Source organism: Panthera tigris, chromosome D4 (assembly GCF_018350195.1).
Source record: "Panthera tigris isolate Pti1 chromosome D4, P.tigris_Pti1_mat1.1, whole genome shotgun sequence".
In the NCBI taxonomy this organism is placed as follows: domain Eukaryota; kingdom Metazoa; phylum Chordata; class Mammalia; order Carnivora; family Felidae; genus Panthera; species Panthera tigris.
Window position 1 is genome coordinate 86,616,689 of NC_056672.1, and position 17,285 is coordinate 86,633,973.

At 51.5% G+C, this 17,285-nt stretch overlaps 1 protein-coding gene across 6 annotated transcripts in view; it reads right to left on the bottom strand.

Annotated features, from left to right (window-relative positions):
* Nucleotides 1–253: 253 nt before the first annotated feature.
* The window catches only part of KYAT1 (kynurenine aminotransferase 1), a 34,927-nt gene continuing 17,895 nt past the window's right edge, over nucleotides 254–17,285 (bottom strand). For 4 of the 6 annotated variants that reach the window (XM_042963582.1, XM_042963581.1, XM_042963580.1 and 1 more), the window contains 13 exons: nucleotides 10,412–10,624; nucleotides 8,544–8,602; nucleotides 6,523–6,670; nucleotides 4,445–4,594; nucleotides 4,278–4,364; nucleotides 3,923–4,051; nucleotides 2,908–3,028; nucleotides 2,486–2,562; nucleotides 2,259–2,348; nucleotides 1,963–2,149; nucleotides 1,781–1,860; nucleotides 934–1,020; nucleotides 254–832 (listed from right to left, as the gene is read on the bottom strand). In XM_042963582.1, the coding sequence (XP_042819516.1) occupies nucleotides 767–832; nucleotides 934–1,020; nucleotides 1,781–1,860; nucleotides 1,963–2,149; nucleotides 2,259–2,348; nucleotides 2,486–2,562; nucleotides 2,908–3,028; nucleotides 3,923–4,051; nucleotides 4,278–4,364; nucleotides 4,445–4,594; nucleotides 6,523–6,670; nucleotides 8,544–8,602; nucleotides 10,412–10,507 (1,377 nt within the window). In that variant the 5' untranslated portion in view covers nucleotides 10,508–10,624 and the 3' untranslated portion in view covers nucleotides 254–766. The remainder of the gene's footprint in view (nucleotides 833–933; nucleotides 1,021–1,780; nucleotides 1,861–1,962; nucleotides 2,150–2,258; nucleotides 2,349–2,485; nucleotides 2,563–2,907; nucleotides 3,029–3,922; nucleotides 4,052–4,277; nucleotides 4,365–4,444; nucleotides 4,595–6,522; nucleotides 6,671–8,543; nucleotides 8,603–10,411; nucleotides 10,625–17,285) is intronic. The other 2 variants (XM_042963584.1, XM_042963583.1) reach the window with 1 other exon arrangement.

Consider the following 17,285-nt stretch of genomic DNA (forward strand, 5'->3'; position numbering starts at 1 on the left):
GGGCCTCAGTTTTACTCCACAAAACACATTTGTACAAAGAGGGGCTGGGAGCTAAGGTTCACTGGGGGCCTTCCTATTTTTTTTTAATTTTTAAATAGGCTCCATGCCCAATGTGGGGCTTGAATTCACAACTTGGAGATCAAGAATCACATGCTCTGCTGACTGAGCCAGCCAGGTGCCCAAGGTGCCTTCCGTGCTGACCAAGTTGATCAGCACCAGGGTGTGAAGCAGAGAGAAGCAGGAAATAAGGGTCTAAATAACTTAAAACTTTATTACGGGCGAAAGGTACTGGCTTGAGGACTCAAGCCTAGAGACCGCTTCCCAAAGTGAAGGTTAAATAAGGAAAGGGAGGGATGCTAAAGCCTTGGCTGGGGCCAGTGCAGGGCTGGGGCCAGTACAGGGCTGGGGCCAGGGCAGGGCTGGGACTCAAGGCCAGTACCCTGTTGGACTCTGTCCACTGAGCCTCAGACAAGACTGGGAAAAATACAGAGGGGGCCCAGGACTGTATCACCCCACCCAGGGAGGAGCAGGGAGAGGCCTGGCTCAGGTACACCTCACCACCAGGACAGGAATATAGGCACTGTAGTAAAGTGCTCCCGAATCCACCAAGATCAAGAAAGAGGGCTCTGCCCGGGGGACATCCTGTGTCCCAGAGAAGGGCCCCCCCCACTCCATACGCCCAACCTGGGAATGGCTGAAACCCGGACAAAGGCAGAGCCTGGCAGAGCCTGCGGGAACCAGGTGGGGCAGGGCCGAGCAGGCGGTGTCAGGGCCTGAGCTCCTTCTTCCATTTCTGCAGTTTCTCATCCATGGCCTGGAGTGTGGACTCATCCTGCACCAACACAGATCGGTCCAGCCCCTCTCCCCACACCACCAGTGGGCCGCGGGGAGCTTGAGGGGGCCCTCTTTCCCCTCAAAAACCCCGTCCTTTACCTTCACGAAACAGAAGCGGATATAGTGGTCAAAGATCTTCCGATGAGGCACGCTGTAGAAGGTGGAGACCGGGATGGCCACCAAGCCCTGGGGAGGAGGAAGCCCACGTCTCAACACAGCCCCATAGCAGGGTAATCCTTGGCTCTGGGGACAGAGAGCTTCTCTCGATGGGGTGGGGGAAAGAAGGAACATTCAGTGGAGCACCTTCCGGTGCTGGGTCAAGGTCAGAGGCAAAGAATCCAAGAGCATGGTTCTCGGTCCCTCCTGGTAGTACACAAGGAGGGGAAATGGAGAGGGGAGCACCACGTGGCAGGTTAGGGCAGAGCAAGAGAGGAAATAAAACTTAGGGTCAGAGCTCGGAGCTGGCTGAGCTCGTAGTTAATGAGCCAACTCTGCACCCACTGCACAGATGGGAAGGCTGAGGCCGAGAGAGGGCAGGGATTCCTGCCAGCCGGCACGGTGTCTTTTTGCAAATTCCAGACTCCCCATTCCTTGACATAGACACACTCCTGTACCAGGGCTGAGGGCAGAGGCTGGGCTGGATTTGGGCCCAGCCTGTAAAACCACACACAGGTGCCCTGGCAGAGCCTGGCCCACCTTGTTCTTTTTTTTCTTTTAAGATGTTATTTTATTTTATTTATGTTTACTTATTTTTGAGAATGAGAGAGATAGAGCACAAGCAGGGGAGGGGCAGAGAGAGAGGGACACAGAATCCGAAGCGGGCTCCAGGCTCCGAGCCGTCAGCACAGAGCCCGACGCGGGGATTGAACCCACAGACCGTGAGATCTCGATCTGAGCCGAAGTCAGAAGCTTAACCGACTGAGCCACCCAGGCGTCCCAGACCCACCTTGGTTTTGATCATCCACTTGACGAAGCGTCTGTCGTAGGGCTCATCCACGTCACCAGGCAAGTCGGGCATCTTGCTCTCTGGGGGACAGAAGCCACGCTGAGACCTGGGCGGCCTCCAGCGCCGCCTCCCCGCCCCCCACCCCCACCCCCGCACCGCCCAGCCTGGCCAGTCCGGCTCACTGAAGTCTGAGATGTCTGCCATGAAGAAGTAGCTGCCCTGGGAGACCACGGGCTTCAAGCCCACAGACTGCAGGCTGCGTATCATGTGGTCACGGGTGCGCTGCATGGCCTGCGGGAACCGCGCAAAGTAGCTGCTGGCTTGGCCAAAGTGAAGCTGCTCGTGCTCGAAGCTCTGGGCCACTGCCGCCTGGGGAGGGTGGACGGACAAACAGGTTGGGGCCGATCCCACCCTGGGGCCGCCTGGGGCCTGTCGTTGCTCCTCCCCCCCGCGGCGGGGGTCCCCTGCCTCTCCTCACCTGACCCTGCGTGGGACAGTGGTAGATAGAGTTCTGGTGCACCGTGCGCAGGTGTTTCATGAGGCTGTCCGGGCCCAGGACCCAGCCCACCTGGCCCAGGAACACGAGGAGGCGGTGAGGCCCTTCGGGGCCTCGCCACACCCCTTCTCGGTCCCCAGGGAGGGCAGCCTCACCCGGCCTCCCAGGACCATGGCGGGGCCGCGGTACCCCTACCCTCCTCGACTCACCTTCCAGCCAGTGGCGCTGAAGGTCTTGCCAGCGCTGCCAATGGTCAGTGTGCGTTCCCACATACCAGGAAGACTGGCTGCTCAAGGTCAAAGAGAGCGGCTGCTGAGCCCGGGGGGGAGGGGCAGGGGAGGGGCGGCGGCTGGGCCCCGGTGGGCACGCAGGCTGGCAACACTCTGGACTCCACGTGCTAATAAGCTATTTACCGAACTTAGTGCATGTCTCATGACAGCCCTGGAGGCGGCACCACTGTGCCACCCTGTTTTCAGAGAGGTGAGGCTGCTGCCCCAGATTACCCGACCGGTGTGGCTCCAGACCCACGGGTCCTAACTGGCCGGCCTGGCACTGACTTCCGGGTTGGGCTCCGGGGCCCGGCCACGAAAGTCCAGGGGGAAACGCGGGCACCCAGGTCGGCTTGGCTCACCGATGCTGACATGCTGGTACCCGTCGTAGACCAGCCACTGGTAGACCTCGTCAGAGATGCATATCACGTCATGCTGCTGGCACAGGCTGGCCACTAGCTCCAGTTCCGCCTTGGAGAACACCTGTGGGGACCAACCCCGAACCGAGAGGCCTGCTCAGAGGGATGAGGAGGTACTGCCAACCCACGGCCAAGGGCCCTTCCACCCCATCTCATTGAATCCCGGCACTCTCACCCAGGGAGGTCTGTTGCCAGATGACAGAAAATATACATACTGCTCTCTGCACCGGGTTCCTGGCTCAGCGCTCCTAAAACCCTCGTAAATCTCTCAGTAACAAGAGCGCCAGGAGCCTATTTTGTCCTCATATTTGATCTCGGACCCCCATCCGTCCCCGACACAGGGCTCCTGAAACCCTCCCAAATTCCCAAGTGATAAGAGCACTGGAGGTGTTTTTTGTTCTAACGAGGCGACACCCTGGGTAGGCACCCGGGTGGCTCTGGGATGGGGCCGGTCACCGGAAAGATCCGTGGTTAGAAGCTTGGAATTTTCAGCCCCACCCACATCCTGAAGGGTGGGCAGCCTTGTGGGACGGAGCCCTAACCTGCGGGACCTGACGCTACTCCAGCTGGTGTTGCAGAATTGCTGGGTGTGGGACCGCCCTCTCCCCCAGGCCGGGGTCAGAGTGTGGTGAGCACAGTGGTTCCAACACCCAGTTGGAAGACTGGATTTTCCTCTACGTCGGTTCTGTCACGTTCCCATTTTACACGTGAGAAGACACTCCGAAAGGCGAGCTCACGGTCCCAGGGTCTCAGGGAGGTCATGGAGACACCCAGCCTGCTCCACTGGCCGGTCCTCATACCTTCCCTGGGGATCCCTGCCCCTGTCCCTGGGACCTCGGTCCTCAGCTTACATTACAGGTTGACCTCCCATCTCACAGATGAAGAAACTGAGGCGCCCGACACAGCAAAGACGGGAACCCAGTCTGGAGGGGCCCCCGGAAGGAGTTCTCTCAGGTACCTTTCCCACAGGGTTGTTGGGTGTGTTGAGAATTAGGGCTTTGGTATGAGAGGTAAACTTGCTGGCCAGCTCTGTGGGGTCCAGCTGCCAGTTGCTGCTGGAATCCAGTTCCCCATCCCGAGTGAGGCCCTGTAAGAGGAGGTGGGGTGTGGTGGCAATAATTACCAACATGACATTGAGCTCCAGGGATCTGACCCTCCTTCCCACAGCCCTTTTTAGCTCGGGGACTCTGGATACGCCTCCCCCATCCTGGAGAAACTGGCCTCCTTTTCTTCCTTCTCTGCCACCTCCCAGGGGCCAACACAGCACACCCCTGGGGCCCCTCCGCCTACCACACCCCAACCAGCGTCCTCACCGGTTTCAAGGTCACAAACACAGGATGACCCCCCGCCATCAACGTCATGGGTTCATAACAGTCAAAAAAGGGCTCGATGATGATGACCTAGCGAAAGGATCTGATTAGCTGGGGTCAGTACGGCCCCCGACCCTCATCCCCACCGGGCCCGAGCCTCAATCACTCACCTCGTCTCCTTCTTCCACCAGGGCCTGGAAGGCTGTGAACAGGGCCCCATAGGCACCCACAGTCACCAGCACGTTCTTGAACGGGTCTATCTCCTGTCCCAGCAGCTTCCCAAAGAAACTTGCCAGGATCTTTGTCAGGGGTGGGTAACCCTGCCAGGACAGCAGTGGTCAGCCCCCTGGCTCGGCCTGGGCCCACCCTCCCGCTCAGCTGCATCCAGGCGGTTCTAGCACTTTCTAGCAATAGGCCTGAGGCAATGTTGGCTCAAGTTGGGTGAGTTCTTTTATCTCCCCTACCAGTGCTTGTCATCAAGCCTGTTCTGTGCGGTCCCAATGCCCAGGGCTGGCGTTTGGTGGAGACCCAGACAGAGCGCGTGCCTTCGCGGAGCACAGTCCAACAGAGCCCCACAGTAGCGGCAACTCCACAATTTCAGTTTAAGAAGGACATTCGTGCCATCTGTTCATCCCAGCAGCCTTGCAAGACATGTACTACGTGATTCCCACCATTCGATTGGTAGAAAAACAGAGACTCAGAGACAGGAAATGACTTGCTCAAGGTCATGCACAGTTGAGGTGCAGGAATAGGCCTTTGCATCACGGCTTTGGAAGCACCCTGCTTTGAGAGGAAGGTTGGATCCGTACGCTTGTTTGCTGAGGACACTTATAAAACACTCGAGGCTAAGCCAAGTGACTGAAACCCGAGGTCTAGAACTTATCTAAATAATTCACTAAACCAGATTTGACCACAGAAAATTTTCTGTACAGGAAAATATACCATGAGCAAAATTAAAAGACAAACATTGCAAGTTAAGAGAAGGAGGTAAGATGTTTAATATATAAAGAGCTCTTACAAAACAACAAGACAAAGATATATACCTAAATGAAAAAAATGAAGTAGGTCACGAAAGAAAAAGTATTGATGCCCAATACACATATAATTGAGGAAAAGCAAACAAAAGCAACATTGAAAGATTGCTCTAATATTATAAGAATATAATATCAATATTAAAAAGATTGGCAAGAGTCTAGGACAAACGGGTGGTCTCTCTACAGAACGAACTGTCCTGCCAGGTCTGCGACCAGTCTGATGGTGGGGCTGTGAGTAAGCCTTTTTGGAAGGCAATTTGACAATGTCTACCACATGTTTACATGCTTACATCCTTTGATTCTCTAGTTTTACTTCCAGGGATCTAAGAGAAACACGCACACAGGTGTACAAAGATATACATGCAGAAATATTCACTGTGCCATTGCTTATAATAGTGAGATATCCAAGCCAGCCCATCAGTGCAAGGCTTGTTAAATAAATTATAGCACAGCTAAGCAATGGAATACCATGTGGCCGTTAAAAAGAATGAGGCTGTGCTGGCTATTCTGACGTGGCAAGTTGCCCATGACACGATGTTTAGTGAAATAAACAGGTTACAGAATATTACAGTACATGAGTCCATTTGGATTAAAAAAATGCAAATCTCACATGTTAGGGGTGTGCGTGTGTGTGTGTGTGTGTGTGTGTGTGTGTGTTTACATAAGCACTTTAGAAAGTTAAAAAGTTTAAAAGTCTAAACACTCTTCAGCAAAGTGGCAACCTGTTGGCCGTGGTTATCTCTGAATGGTGGAGCCAGAGGGACCTTTACTCCAAGAACTGGTGGATATTTTACTCTGTGACCTTGACCAGAAGAGTTTGGATTTAGAGTCAAATCAACCAGCTGCTTGCCTTTCAGGATTCAGCTTAGGTGTTACCTCCTCCAGGAAGGCTTCCCTGATCTCCCCAGATTTCCTTGCTTTCTTTCTGCTCCCACAGTATCCTATCCTCCTCTATCACAGCGTATCAACTGCCTGTTTTCTGCTTTTGTTTGTTTGTTTTAATCTGCTTTTCCCACTAGGCCATGAGGTCCCGGCTCATAGTTTTTTGTCTGCCTTTCCCCAGATTGTGAGCTGTCCCAGGGCCTGGAACAGAGGAGACACTCCGTGAACACTGAACTGTGGCCACATTCAATTCCCTGGGCTCTGCCCCTTCCTCCCCGGGGGCTTCCTTGAGACCTGTGTCCCGGGGCTCTGGACGGGGCTGGGAGACTCACAAATGCCCTGGTGTACTGGTTCAGCATGAAGTCGCTGCTGAGGGCGTGCTGAAAGGCTTCCACAGCGAAATCTGGGGGTGGGAAGTCGGGGAAGCCTTGGCCCAAGTTCACAGCATCGCATTCACTGGCCATTTTCACAAACTCCACCCTGAGCAACAAATGGAGAGTCAGCACCTGCCCGCCTGGACCTGCTTCCAGGACAGGATGATGCACTGGGCTCATTCCAGAACAACCGGAGAGCCGGCACGTGCCCCAGCCTGAGACCTGCGTGAGGGTCCAAACCCACAGGTCCCTGATCTGAGGTCGGGTGGGCCAAGCACTGTACCAATCCCACATCTTAGCCCCCCGGGATTTCCAACTTTCCGACCAGGATCCATGGTAAGAAATGCTCACGTCACAAACCCCATGGAGCACAAACATGGAATCCTTCTGGTGTTCTCCTTCCGGTGTGGTCAATCACAGGGCTTCCCAGCCTATCCTGCCCTGCCTCATCCCACTTTATTCTTTGGAAATATTTGTGGAGTCTCCGCAGGTGGATTTCACACACCATTAGTGCATCTGTCGGCACCACAGACAGATGGCCTGGACCACCAGGCCTCCCATCAGCCACTTCTGGCCTCCGACAACCTTTCTTCTGGCCCTACCTGGTGGCCACCTCTTCAGGGACATGGAGGGAGAGGCTGAGAGGCTGGATGAGGAGGCTGGTGTGTGGTTTGCAGGTTGGTTGGGAGCAGAGGAGTCAGCCTTGGCCGAGTTGAATTTGCATAACAATAAATAACTGTTCCATCGAAAATCTGTCCTTTTCTTCCCAGAGCCCCACAATGCCTCTGAAGATACACAGAGCTGCTGAGGCTCAGAAAGGCTAGTGACCTGCCCAGAGTCACACAGCAGCTAATAGCAGAGCTGAGAGGCAAAATCAGCTGGTGGACATTCCATGGTGATTGGGTGATGGGGACAGGGGACAGCCAGGCTCAAATGCCCTACAGAGTCCAGCTGCCCTCTGGGTTGGGTCTGTCAGGTCCTGATCCCCAGGCCACCACCCTCGGGTCAACAGGAACCTGGGACCCTTTTTTGTCCTGACTCTCTTGGTCTCATCCTCCTGGCACCCACCCCTCCCCTCCCCCCCTCCCCCCGCCTGCCCCATACGTACCCCCCAGGCCCGCTCCTGCTCTGCCCTGCCTTTGCATGAGACTTGACCTCTCCTGGCCTCAGTGGGGGTGTTGGGTCCAAGAGTCTGCCGGTCTGTGAGCCAGGAAAGAGTACTGCCCCCTTTTCCATCCTGCCTCCTTGTCATTTCCTCCCTCCAAGTTGGACTCTACCCTACCTGCCAAAGCCGGCGAGGCTGCCCAGCCTCCCTCAGACAGAGGACTGAAGGCGGCAGCCTTCACGAGGGGAATTTGAAAGAAAAAACGGTCCCATGCTTTATAAAAACAACTACCAACATTTTTTTTTTTTTTTTTTAAGTACAGGCCAATGCCGCTGGCCAAAGGCAGGGAGGGATTAAGAAGATTCCCTACATTTTTCTTACACACCTTCCCACTGCAATCCGTTATGTCACTAGTAACAGTGGGCACATGCTCCTTTCATATTTAGAACAAGTCAAGAAAAAAGAAATTAACCTCGGCAAATGCCCAGTAGAGAGCTGCCTGTATCTCACCTTCTCTTACTCCGTACTAAGTGTGAAATAAAATCCGTGGAAAGCCCTGAGCCGGGTGCCTGGGTGATGGCGGTAGCTTTCATAAGGCTACATAAGGCACATGAGTCATAAGGCACACGAGTCACTGCGCCTGCACCCGCACCCCCACCCCCGCCACAGCCAAGTCGGGGTGAAGCTGAGATTCGAACCCAGGTCTGCTGCTTCAAGTCTCACCTTTCACGGGCCGGGCGGTGGCTGCAAATCTCACAGTCCTGGCAAGGCAGGGGGCCCTCCTGGGTTCCGCTGAGTCCCTGCAAACCCAGGGACGTCCCGCCCCCAAGCCCGACGGGACACCCGCACACCTCCCCAGCCCCGCGGAGCTCACCATGGGTTGTGGTCAATCCCGTCCAGCCTGCGAGCTTGCACCCTCTTGGCCATGGTGAGCTGAAGACAGAGCGAGCAGAAGAAAGTCAGAGTGGTGGACGTGCAGATCTTTTCTGGCCACAGTCCCCGCCCCTCTGGGGGGCAGATGCAGATCCGCACTCCCCAATAGCAGGATGGGCTCCAGCCAACCCTCGCACCTGGCTCCGCCCCATCCCAACAGCCTCACTGGCCCAACCTGCCCGTCTGGACTCCGTGTGCTCTGAAATGGACCAGATTCAGACCAGATTCAGGCCGGCTGAGGAAGAGGGGCAAGAGGAAGGGGGAAGAGGGCAGGAGAAGCACAAAGGTAAAGGTGACAGCAGCAGGTTCCCTTACAGAGGTCTAGCTAAACTCAGAACAATCTTGCTGGGCTCATTGTATAGATGAGAAAATCACATTAAAAAAAAAAAAATATATATATATATAGGATTCAGCTTAGGTGTTACCTCCTCCAGGAAGGCTTCCCTGATTTCCCCCAGATTTCCTTGCCTTCTTTCTGCTCCCACAGTATCCCATCCTCCTCTATCACAGCATATCAACTGCCTGTTTTCTGCTTTTGTTTGTTCGTTTTGGTCTGCTTTTCCCACTAGACCATGAGGTCCCGGCTCATAGTTTTTTGTCTGCCTTTCCCCAGATCGTGAGCTGTCCCAGGGCCTGGAACAGAGGAGACACTCTGTGAGCACTGAACTGTGGCTATATATATGTATATATATATATATATATATATTTTTTTTTTTTGTAATGTGATTTTCTCATGTATAAAATATACCTAATATATACATATATATTTTTAAAATCTCTACACCCAGTGTGGGGCTCAACCTCACAACCCCGAGATCAAGAGTCACATGCTCTGCTGTCTGAACCAGCCAGGTGCCAGAGAAAATCACTTTTTATAATATTTATTAATGTATTATACTGACATCAATAAAACAGACCACAAAACAGCATGTGCGGTATGTAACTGTGTTTTGTAAAAGATGTCCCCTAATATATATTTGCATATACATACACTTTTCTGTGACCATGTACGAATAGATAAAGAGTTTGGGGGGCGCCTGGATGGCTCCGTCGGTTGAGTGTCCGACTTCGGCTCGGGGCATGATCTCACAGTTCGTGAGTTCGAGCCCCGCGTTGGGCTCTGTGCTGACAGCCTGGAGCCTGCTTCGGATTCTGTGTTTCCCTCTCTCTCTGCCCCTCCCCCACTCGTGTCTGTCTCTCTCTGTCTCTCAAAAATAAATAAACATTAAAATTTTTTTTTAAATTTCTTAAAAAAAAACAGAACAAAGATGAGTTGGGGTGGCGGTGGGGGACAGAAGTGGACTTGAGGGAAGTTTGAGGTGGGGTATGGAGTAGGGGGTGGAGGGGCATAGAGAGAGAGAGAGAGTACAGAAGAGGTGAATGGAGTTGAATGGGTTCAAGGAGATAAAAATAATGGGGGAACTGCGGAAACTTGGGAGGGCAAAGGCATGACCTGCAAGGATGTCACACGGAAACTGCATAAGTGAGGAAACAGTGCCTGTTCTTGCTTGGACTTCTGCATAAAGTACTCCTCGGCCAATGTCGATTGAGCACCTACCTCGTCCCGAACCCGAACCCGGGGCTGGGCTCCGGGGATGATGGGGAGGCAGCCGCACAATGCAGACTGTTCAGATGCAAAGCTCTGAGTTCTACATTAGAGGCAAGAGCAAGAGAGGGGTCCCCAGCCAGGCTGCAGTCCAGGAAGGCTTACTGAAAGAGGAAGCTCATGCACAGCTCTGAAGCCAGGACCAGGCCAGATCCCAGGGGCCCCGGGTTAAGTGGCAAATCACATGGGGCTGGAGCACTTACAGTCTGGTGCAAGCACCGAGTGACAGAAGTTCCAGCCTTCTTTCTCTGGAGGGGCCCCATCAGCTGTAAAGAGATGGCTGCCGCATTCCTGAACATGCCTCCCAGAGCCTCGGGACACTGGCAACTTCCCCTCCAGGGGCAGAAGAGAGGGAGGAGAATGCTCTGGCCAGAAAATGGCTCCGAGCCCAGGGCGTGGGTCCCACACACACAGCTCTAACAACAACAACAACAACAACAACAACAACAACAACAGTAAGGGCAATTTTACTGAGTGGTCACTGTGTGCGAGGTGTGGCAACACGTGCTTTTTTTTTTTTAAAGTTTACTTATTTATTTCTTAAAACATTTTTTTGTTAATGTTTACCTTTATTTTTGAGACAGAGAGAGACAGAGCATGAGCAGGGGAGAGGCAGAGAGATTGGGAGACACAGAATCAGAAGCAGGCTCCAGGCTCTGAGCTGTCAGCACAGAGCCCGATGCGGGGCTTGAACTCATCAACCGCGAGATCATGACCCGAGCCGAAGTCGGACGCTCAACCGACTGAGCCACCCAAACGCCCCTAAGTTTATTTATTTATTTTGAGAGAGAGACAGCACAAGTGGGGAAGCGACTGAGAGAGAGGAAGAGAGAGAGAATCCCAAGCAGGCTCTGCGCTGTCAGCACAGAGCCTGATGCAGGGCTCAAACTCATAAACCGTGAGATCATGACCTGAGCCAAAGTCGGATGCTTAACCGACTGAGCCACCCAGGAGCCCCACAAGTGCTTTTTTGCATGATTATCTCTCACACCTACAACTCCTCCATCCCCAGCAGTCAGAGTGACTCTTTCAAAATACAAATTACCTCTAATGAAAAAAAAAAGATCCAGGGGAAGATCATGGATGGCCCCTAACATCACAGGGAGAGTCTACCCCACATTTTGTTCTGACTCTGAAAACACACACACCTCCTGCAAATTATTCCTGGGCTAAAACCAAATCTAAATCAGATCATGCCTTTGGATTACTAGAACACAAGGGACAGAAGAACATGTTAAATGATACCATGGAGAGGCGATCCACAAATGACCCTGTTTCTTCAACAAATACAGTGCAAAGGAAAAACCTATCTCGGGCACGATAGGTTAAAGGAGACTTAAAGGTATACATTTAAAAAGTGAATGTCTTGAAAAGCAAGAAAAATATTGACAGACTCACTGCACAAGTTCAAAGCTTACTGAAAGGCTACTGGAACCAACAAAGGGTAGTACTAGCATAAGGACAGACATATAAATCAACGGAATCGAATTGAGCATCCAGAAATAAAGCTCACACATTTATGGCCGATTGCCATCTGACAAGAATGGTAAGAAAATTCAGTGAGGCCAGAACAGTCTTTCAACAAATGGTACTGGACAACTGGTTATCCACAGGCAGAAGAATGAATTTGGACCCCTACCTCACACCATACACAAAACTAACTCAAAGTGGATTATAGACCTAAATATAAGAGCCAAAACTATAAAACCCCCAGAAGAAAAGAGGAGTATATCTTTGTGATATTTTTTTTTAAAGGAATTTTTTAAAGTTTACTTTGAGGGAGACAGAGACAGTGCAAGTGGGGGAGGGGAGAGAGAAAGGGAGAGAGAGAATCCCAAGCAGGCTCAGCCCTGTCAGCACAGAGCCTGACTCGGGGCTCAAACCCACGAACCGTGAGATCATGACCTGAGCAGAGACAAAGAGTCAGATGCTTAACCGACTGACTCCACCCTGGTGCCCCATCTTTGTGATCTTCAGTGAGAAGACAATTTATTTCTTAGATATAACACCAAAGACACAGGCAACAAAAGAAAAAACAGAACCAATGGATTTCATCAAAATTAAAACCTTTTGTGCTTCAAAGGATACCATCAAGAAAAGTGAAAAGACAAAAGTATGGGGGGAAAATATCTGCAAATCATAAAACTGAATTTCTCCAAAGAAGATAGATAAACGGCTAACAGGCACATGAAAAGGTGCTCAGCATCCTTAGTCACTGGGCAAAGGCCACTTTCTACCGCTAGAAGGCTGCTACAAATAACAAGGATAATTACAAGTGTTGTAAGGATACAGAAAGTTTATCAACTAGAAACTCAATGGCAAAACAAATGCCCTTTATTTAAAAAAAAAAAAACACGTTTTTTAATGTTTATTTTTGAAAGAGGGACAGAGGGCGAGTGGGGGAGGGGCAGAGAGCGAGAGGGAGACACAGAATCCAAAGCAGGCTCCAGGCTCCGAGCTGTCAGCGCAGAGCCCGACGCGGGGCTCGAACTCACGAACTGAATTGTAAGATCGTGACCCGAGCCTCAGGATGCTCAACCGACCAAGCCGTCCAGGCACACCAGCAAAACAAGTTCCCTTTAAAGTAGGAACGAAATTCAAAGAGGTCTCTATCATCACTTCCTTCAACACCATATTGGAAGTCCTAGCTGGTGGGACAAGAAAAGGAAGTTACGTGTATAAGACCCAGAAGAAATAATACCACCACTATCTGCAAGGGCTATGGCTGACTACACACAGCGATTCAAACAAATACACAAACGCTAAAACTAACCAAAGCTCAGCAAGGTGGCTACAGTTAAGATCAAAATGCAAAAAGAAACTGCATTGCCACCCGTCCCCCAAAACGCCGTCCCCGTCTCTCTTTGGCCCAACTGCCAGAGGGTGCATTAAATAGTCTTGGGCACCAGGAAAAAAACCAACCAACCAGCCAACCAATCAACCACAAGAGTCAGATAATTACAAATTTTTTTTTAACGGCTATTTATTTTTGAGAGAGCGCACGCAGGAGAAGGGCAGAGAGAGGGGGACAGAAGATTTGAAGCGGGCTCTGAGCTGACAGGCTGACAGCAGCGAGAGCCCGAGGTGCGCCTTGAACTCACGAACTGTGAGGTCATGACCTGAGCCAAACTCAGTTGCTCAGCTGACTGAGCCACCCAGGTGCCCCAGACAATTACAAATGTTTAAAGATGTTTCAAGAATTGGGGCGCCTGGGTGACCCAGTCGGTTAAGCACCTGACTCTTGATTTCGGTTCAGGTCACGATCTCATAGTTGATGAGTTTGAGCCCCACGTCGGGTTCCGTGCTGGCAGCACGAAGCCTCTTTGGGATTCTTTCTCCGCCTCTCTCTCCCGCTGTCCCGCTCAAGCTCCTGTTCTCTCTCAAAACAAAGAAATACACTTAAAAAAAGAAAGACGCTTCGAGGATGCTGAGAAACTGGAACCCTGGCACATTGCGTCTGGGAGCGTAACGTGGCAGCTGTGTCGTTTTACATTTGGCTGTTTTCCTGTGGAAACAGTTTGGCAGGGTCCTCCAAGTTTACACATAGACTCCCCGCATGACCCAGCAATTCTACTCCTAGGTGTAGACTCCGGAGAAATGAAAACTATGCCCACGCAAAGATTTGTACGTGCATTTTTATAGCAGCATTATTCATAATAGCCTAAAGCGGAAACCATCGGTCAAGCTATAGAGATAGAGTAGATCAGTGATTGCCTTGGACTGGGGGGTGGGAGTCTGAGGGTGGGAATGGGGAATGACCGCTATGGCTACTGGGTATCTCTTTGGTGCGACAGACAAATTCTAAAATTAGACTGTGGTGTGAATATACCATAAACCAGTGAACAGTACACTTTAAACGGTTGAATGATTTGGTATGCGTCTCATTATATCTCAATAAAACTTTTTAAAAAATCACCAAGGTTTAGGGACACCTGGGTGGCTCAGTTGGTTGAGTGCCCGGCCCTTGGTTTTGGCACAGGTCATAGTCTCGGGGTTCGTGGGCTCGAGCCCTGCGTCGGGCTCTGCCTTGTCGATACAGAGAAGACTGCTTGGGATTCTCTCTCTCTGCCCCTCCCGTGCTCACTTGAGTGCGTGCTCGTGCTCTCTCTAAATAAATAAACTAATTAATTAATTAACTTTAAAAAAATCACCAAGGTTTAGGGGCATCTGGCTGGCGCTGTGGGTGGAGTGTGTGACTCTTGATCTTGGGGTCGTGAGTTCGAGCCCCATGTTGGGTGTAGAGATTACTTAAAAATAGGGGCGCCTGGGTGGCTCAGTCGGTTAAGCATCAGCTCAGGTCATGATCTCACAGTCTGTGAGTTCGAGCCCCGTGTGGGGCTCTGTGCTGACAGCTCAGAGCCTGGAACCTGCTTCAGGTTCTGTGTCTCCCTCCCTCTCTGCCCCTCCCCAACTTGTGCTCTGTCTCTCTCTTCTCAAAAACAAATAAACATTTGGGGCGCCTGGGTGGCTCAGTCGGTTAAGTGGCCGACTTCAGCTCAGGTCATGATCTCGCGGTCTGTGGGTTCGAGCCCCGCATTGGGCTCTGGGCTGACAGCTCAGAGCCTGGAGCCTGTTTCAGATTCTGTGTCTCCCTCTCTCTCTGCCCTTCCCCCGTTCATGCTCTGCCTCTCTCTGTCTCAAAAATAAATAAGAAACGTTAAAAAAATAAAATAAAATAAACATTAAAAAAATTTTAAAAAATAGATAAAAATCTTTAAAAAAACAAAATAGGGGCGCCTGGGTGGCTCAGTTGGTTAGCATCTGACTCTTGGTTTCAGCTCAGGTCATGATCTCATGCTTCGTGAGTTCAAGCCGGCCTTGGGCTCTGAGATGACAGTGCAGAGCCTGCTTGGGATTCTCTCTCCCTCTCTGCCCCTCCCCCTATTTCTCTGTCTCTCTGTCTCTCTCTCTCTCAAAAACAAATAAACTTAAAAAAAACATTTGCCGTTCATGAGTTTGAGCCCCGCGTTGGGCTCTGTGCTGACAGCTGGGAGCCTAGAGCCTGCTTTGCATTGTGTCTCCCTCTCTCTCTGCCCCTCCCCTGCTCTCACTCTCTCTCTCTCTCTCTCAAAAATAAATAAGCATTAAAAAAATTAAAAATGAATAAATAAAACAAAACAAAAAAAAAGGCAGTGCCCTTGTGGTGGCCACAGGAATGTCTCTCTGGCTGGCAGGAGCCTGATTGAGGGGATGGCTGTACTCAGAAATCCATCTATCATCCTTAGCACTAAGGCAGTGAAAGTTCCCAAAACATATCCGTGGGAGAAATCTGAATATGGCCTGTACGTCAGGTGACGTCACTGAATCAATGGTCAGTTTCTTTGGGGGTGATAACGAGGGCTGCTTGTGTTGGGGGGACGGATGGCATTCTTAGGAGGCACGTGAAGTATTGAGGAGTGAGGGGTCAGGACGCCTGCAACTTGCTTTCAAAAGATTCAGCTAAGACAGCCATCCACAAGGGCAGGGCAACGAGGGAGGTGTTAGCAAATGCGGTGGGCTGCGAGCGAGGGCTGACGCTAGGTGGGAGGCACGGTGTGGGTGTGGCCACTGCACGGTTCTTTTGCCTTTTCTGTAGATCCGACTTCTTCGGAACAGAAAGCTGAGAGGCAAAGGGGGCAGGTGTACCAACCAGACGCGGTGCGCGGGCACCTGGGAGCGCGAGCGAGGAAATGACTGTCAAGGTGCCACCCTCACCCCCCAAGACAAGCGCTCAACGAAAACCCACTAAGGTGCTTATTCCCTTATGAATCTCTTAGGAGAGTTTGGTGACTGATTGAGAAAGCAGGGTTACAGGAGAAGGAAGAATGAGCTGAACTGGACCTCTCTGACCCAAAGATGTGGGGCTGAGAGCCAGAGAGAGAGAGAGAGAGAGAGAGAGAGAGAGAGAGAGAGCGCACACACTGGAAGAGTGTGGGCAGAGAATACCCCACCTCCGCTCTGGGGAAACAGAAAGAAAGAGGCTGCTTGGTTTTGAGCTAGCCACCCCAGGTTTGCCAGGTAATGGTGCCCTAGCCTCCCTTGGGACCCGGCCCCTGTCCTCTGGGAGCTGGACTAGGCTAGTTAGGACTAGTTAGTCTTCATTTCAGGCTCCAATCTGTGCCAGGCAGCAAAGGTTGGGCAGAGCACAGCGTCCTTAGCCAATGGTCCTCAGGGAGTGGGCTGTGGGACGCTGGGTGGGAATGCCACAGCGAGGCTTCATAAGACTTGTAAATATCTAGGTGTGCCTTGCTGGCTAAGTTGGTGAGGCAGCTGGCTCTAGATTTCGGCTCAAGTCATGATCTCATGGTTTGTGAGACTGAGCCCTGCATCAGGCTCTGTGCTGACAGTGTAGAGCCCGCTTGGGATTCCCTCCCTCCCTTTCTGCCTGTCCCCTAATCGCACTGTCTCTCTCTCTCTCTCTCTCTCTCTCTCTCTCTCTCTCTCAAAATAAATAAGTAAACTTAAAATTAAAAAGACTTGCAAATATCTAGACACCTGCTGTGTCTCCCTCCACTGAGGGTTCCCAAATGTTAGGGGTGGGTCTGAGGGACAAACGTGAATGCTGACCAGGTATTGTAGGGTATGAAGAAATCCTTCATTTGTTAGCTGTGCTAATGGTATTGGGGATTTCTTTCTTCTCTCTTAACAGTCCTCATGCTTCAGAGATGTATCCTGAAGTATTTACGACAAAATATTTGGGATTTGCTTCAAACTAATCCCAAATGATCCAGATGGTGGAAACAGGAAACGGATGGGGGGACAGATAAAGTAAGCTGGGCCAGGGATTGAGACTGGGAGGGTCAGTATACTCTACTCTCTACTTCTGTATGTATTTAAAATGTTCCTGGGGCACCTGGGTGGCTCAGTTGGTTGAGCGCCTGACTTCGGCTCAGGTCATGATCTCACAGTTAGTGAGTTCAAGCCCCACATCGGGCTCTGTGCTGACAGCTCAGAGCCTGGAGCCTGCCTCAGATTCTGTGTCTCCCTCTCTCTCTGCCCCTTCCCCGCTCATGCTCTGTCTCTCTCTGTCTCTCAAAAATGAATAAACATTAAAAAAAATTAAAAAAAAAATGTTCCTGGGGCGCCTGGGTGGCTCAG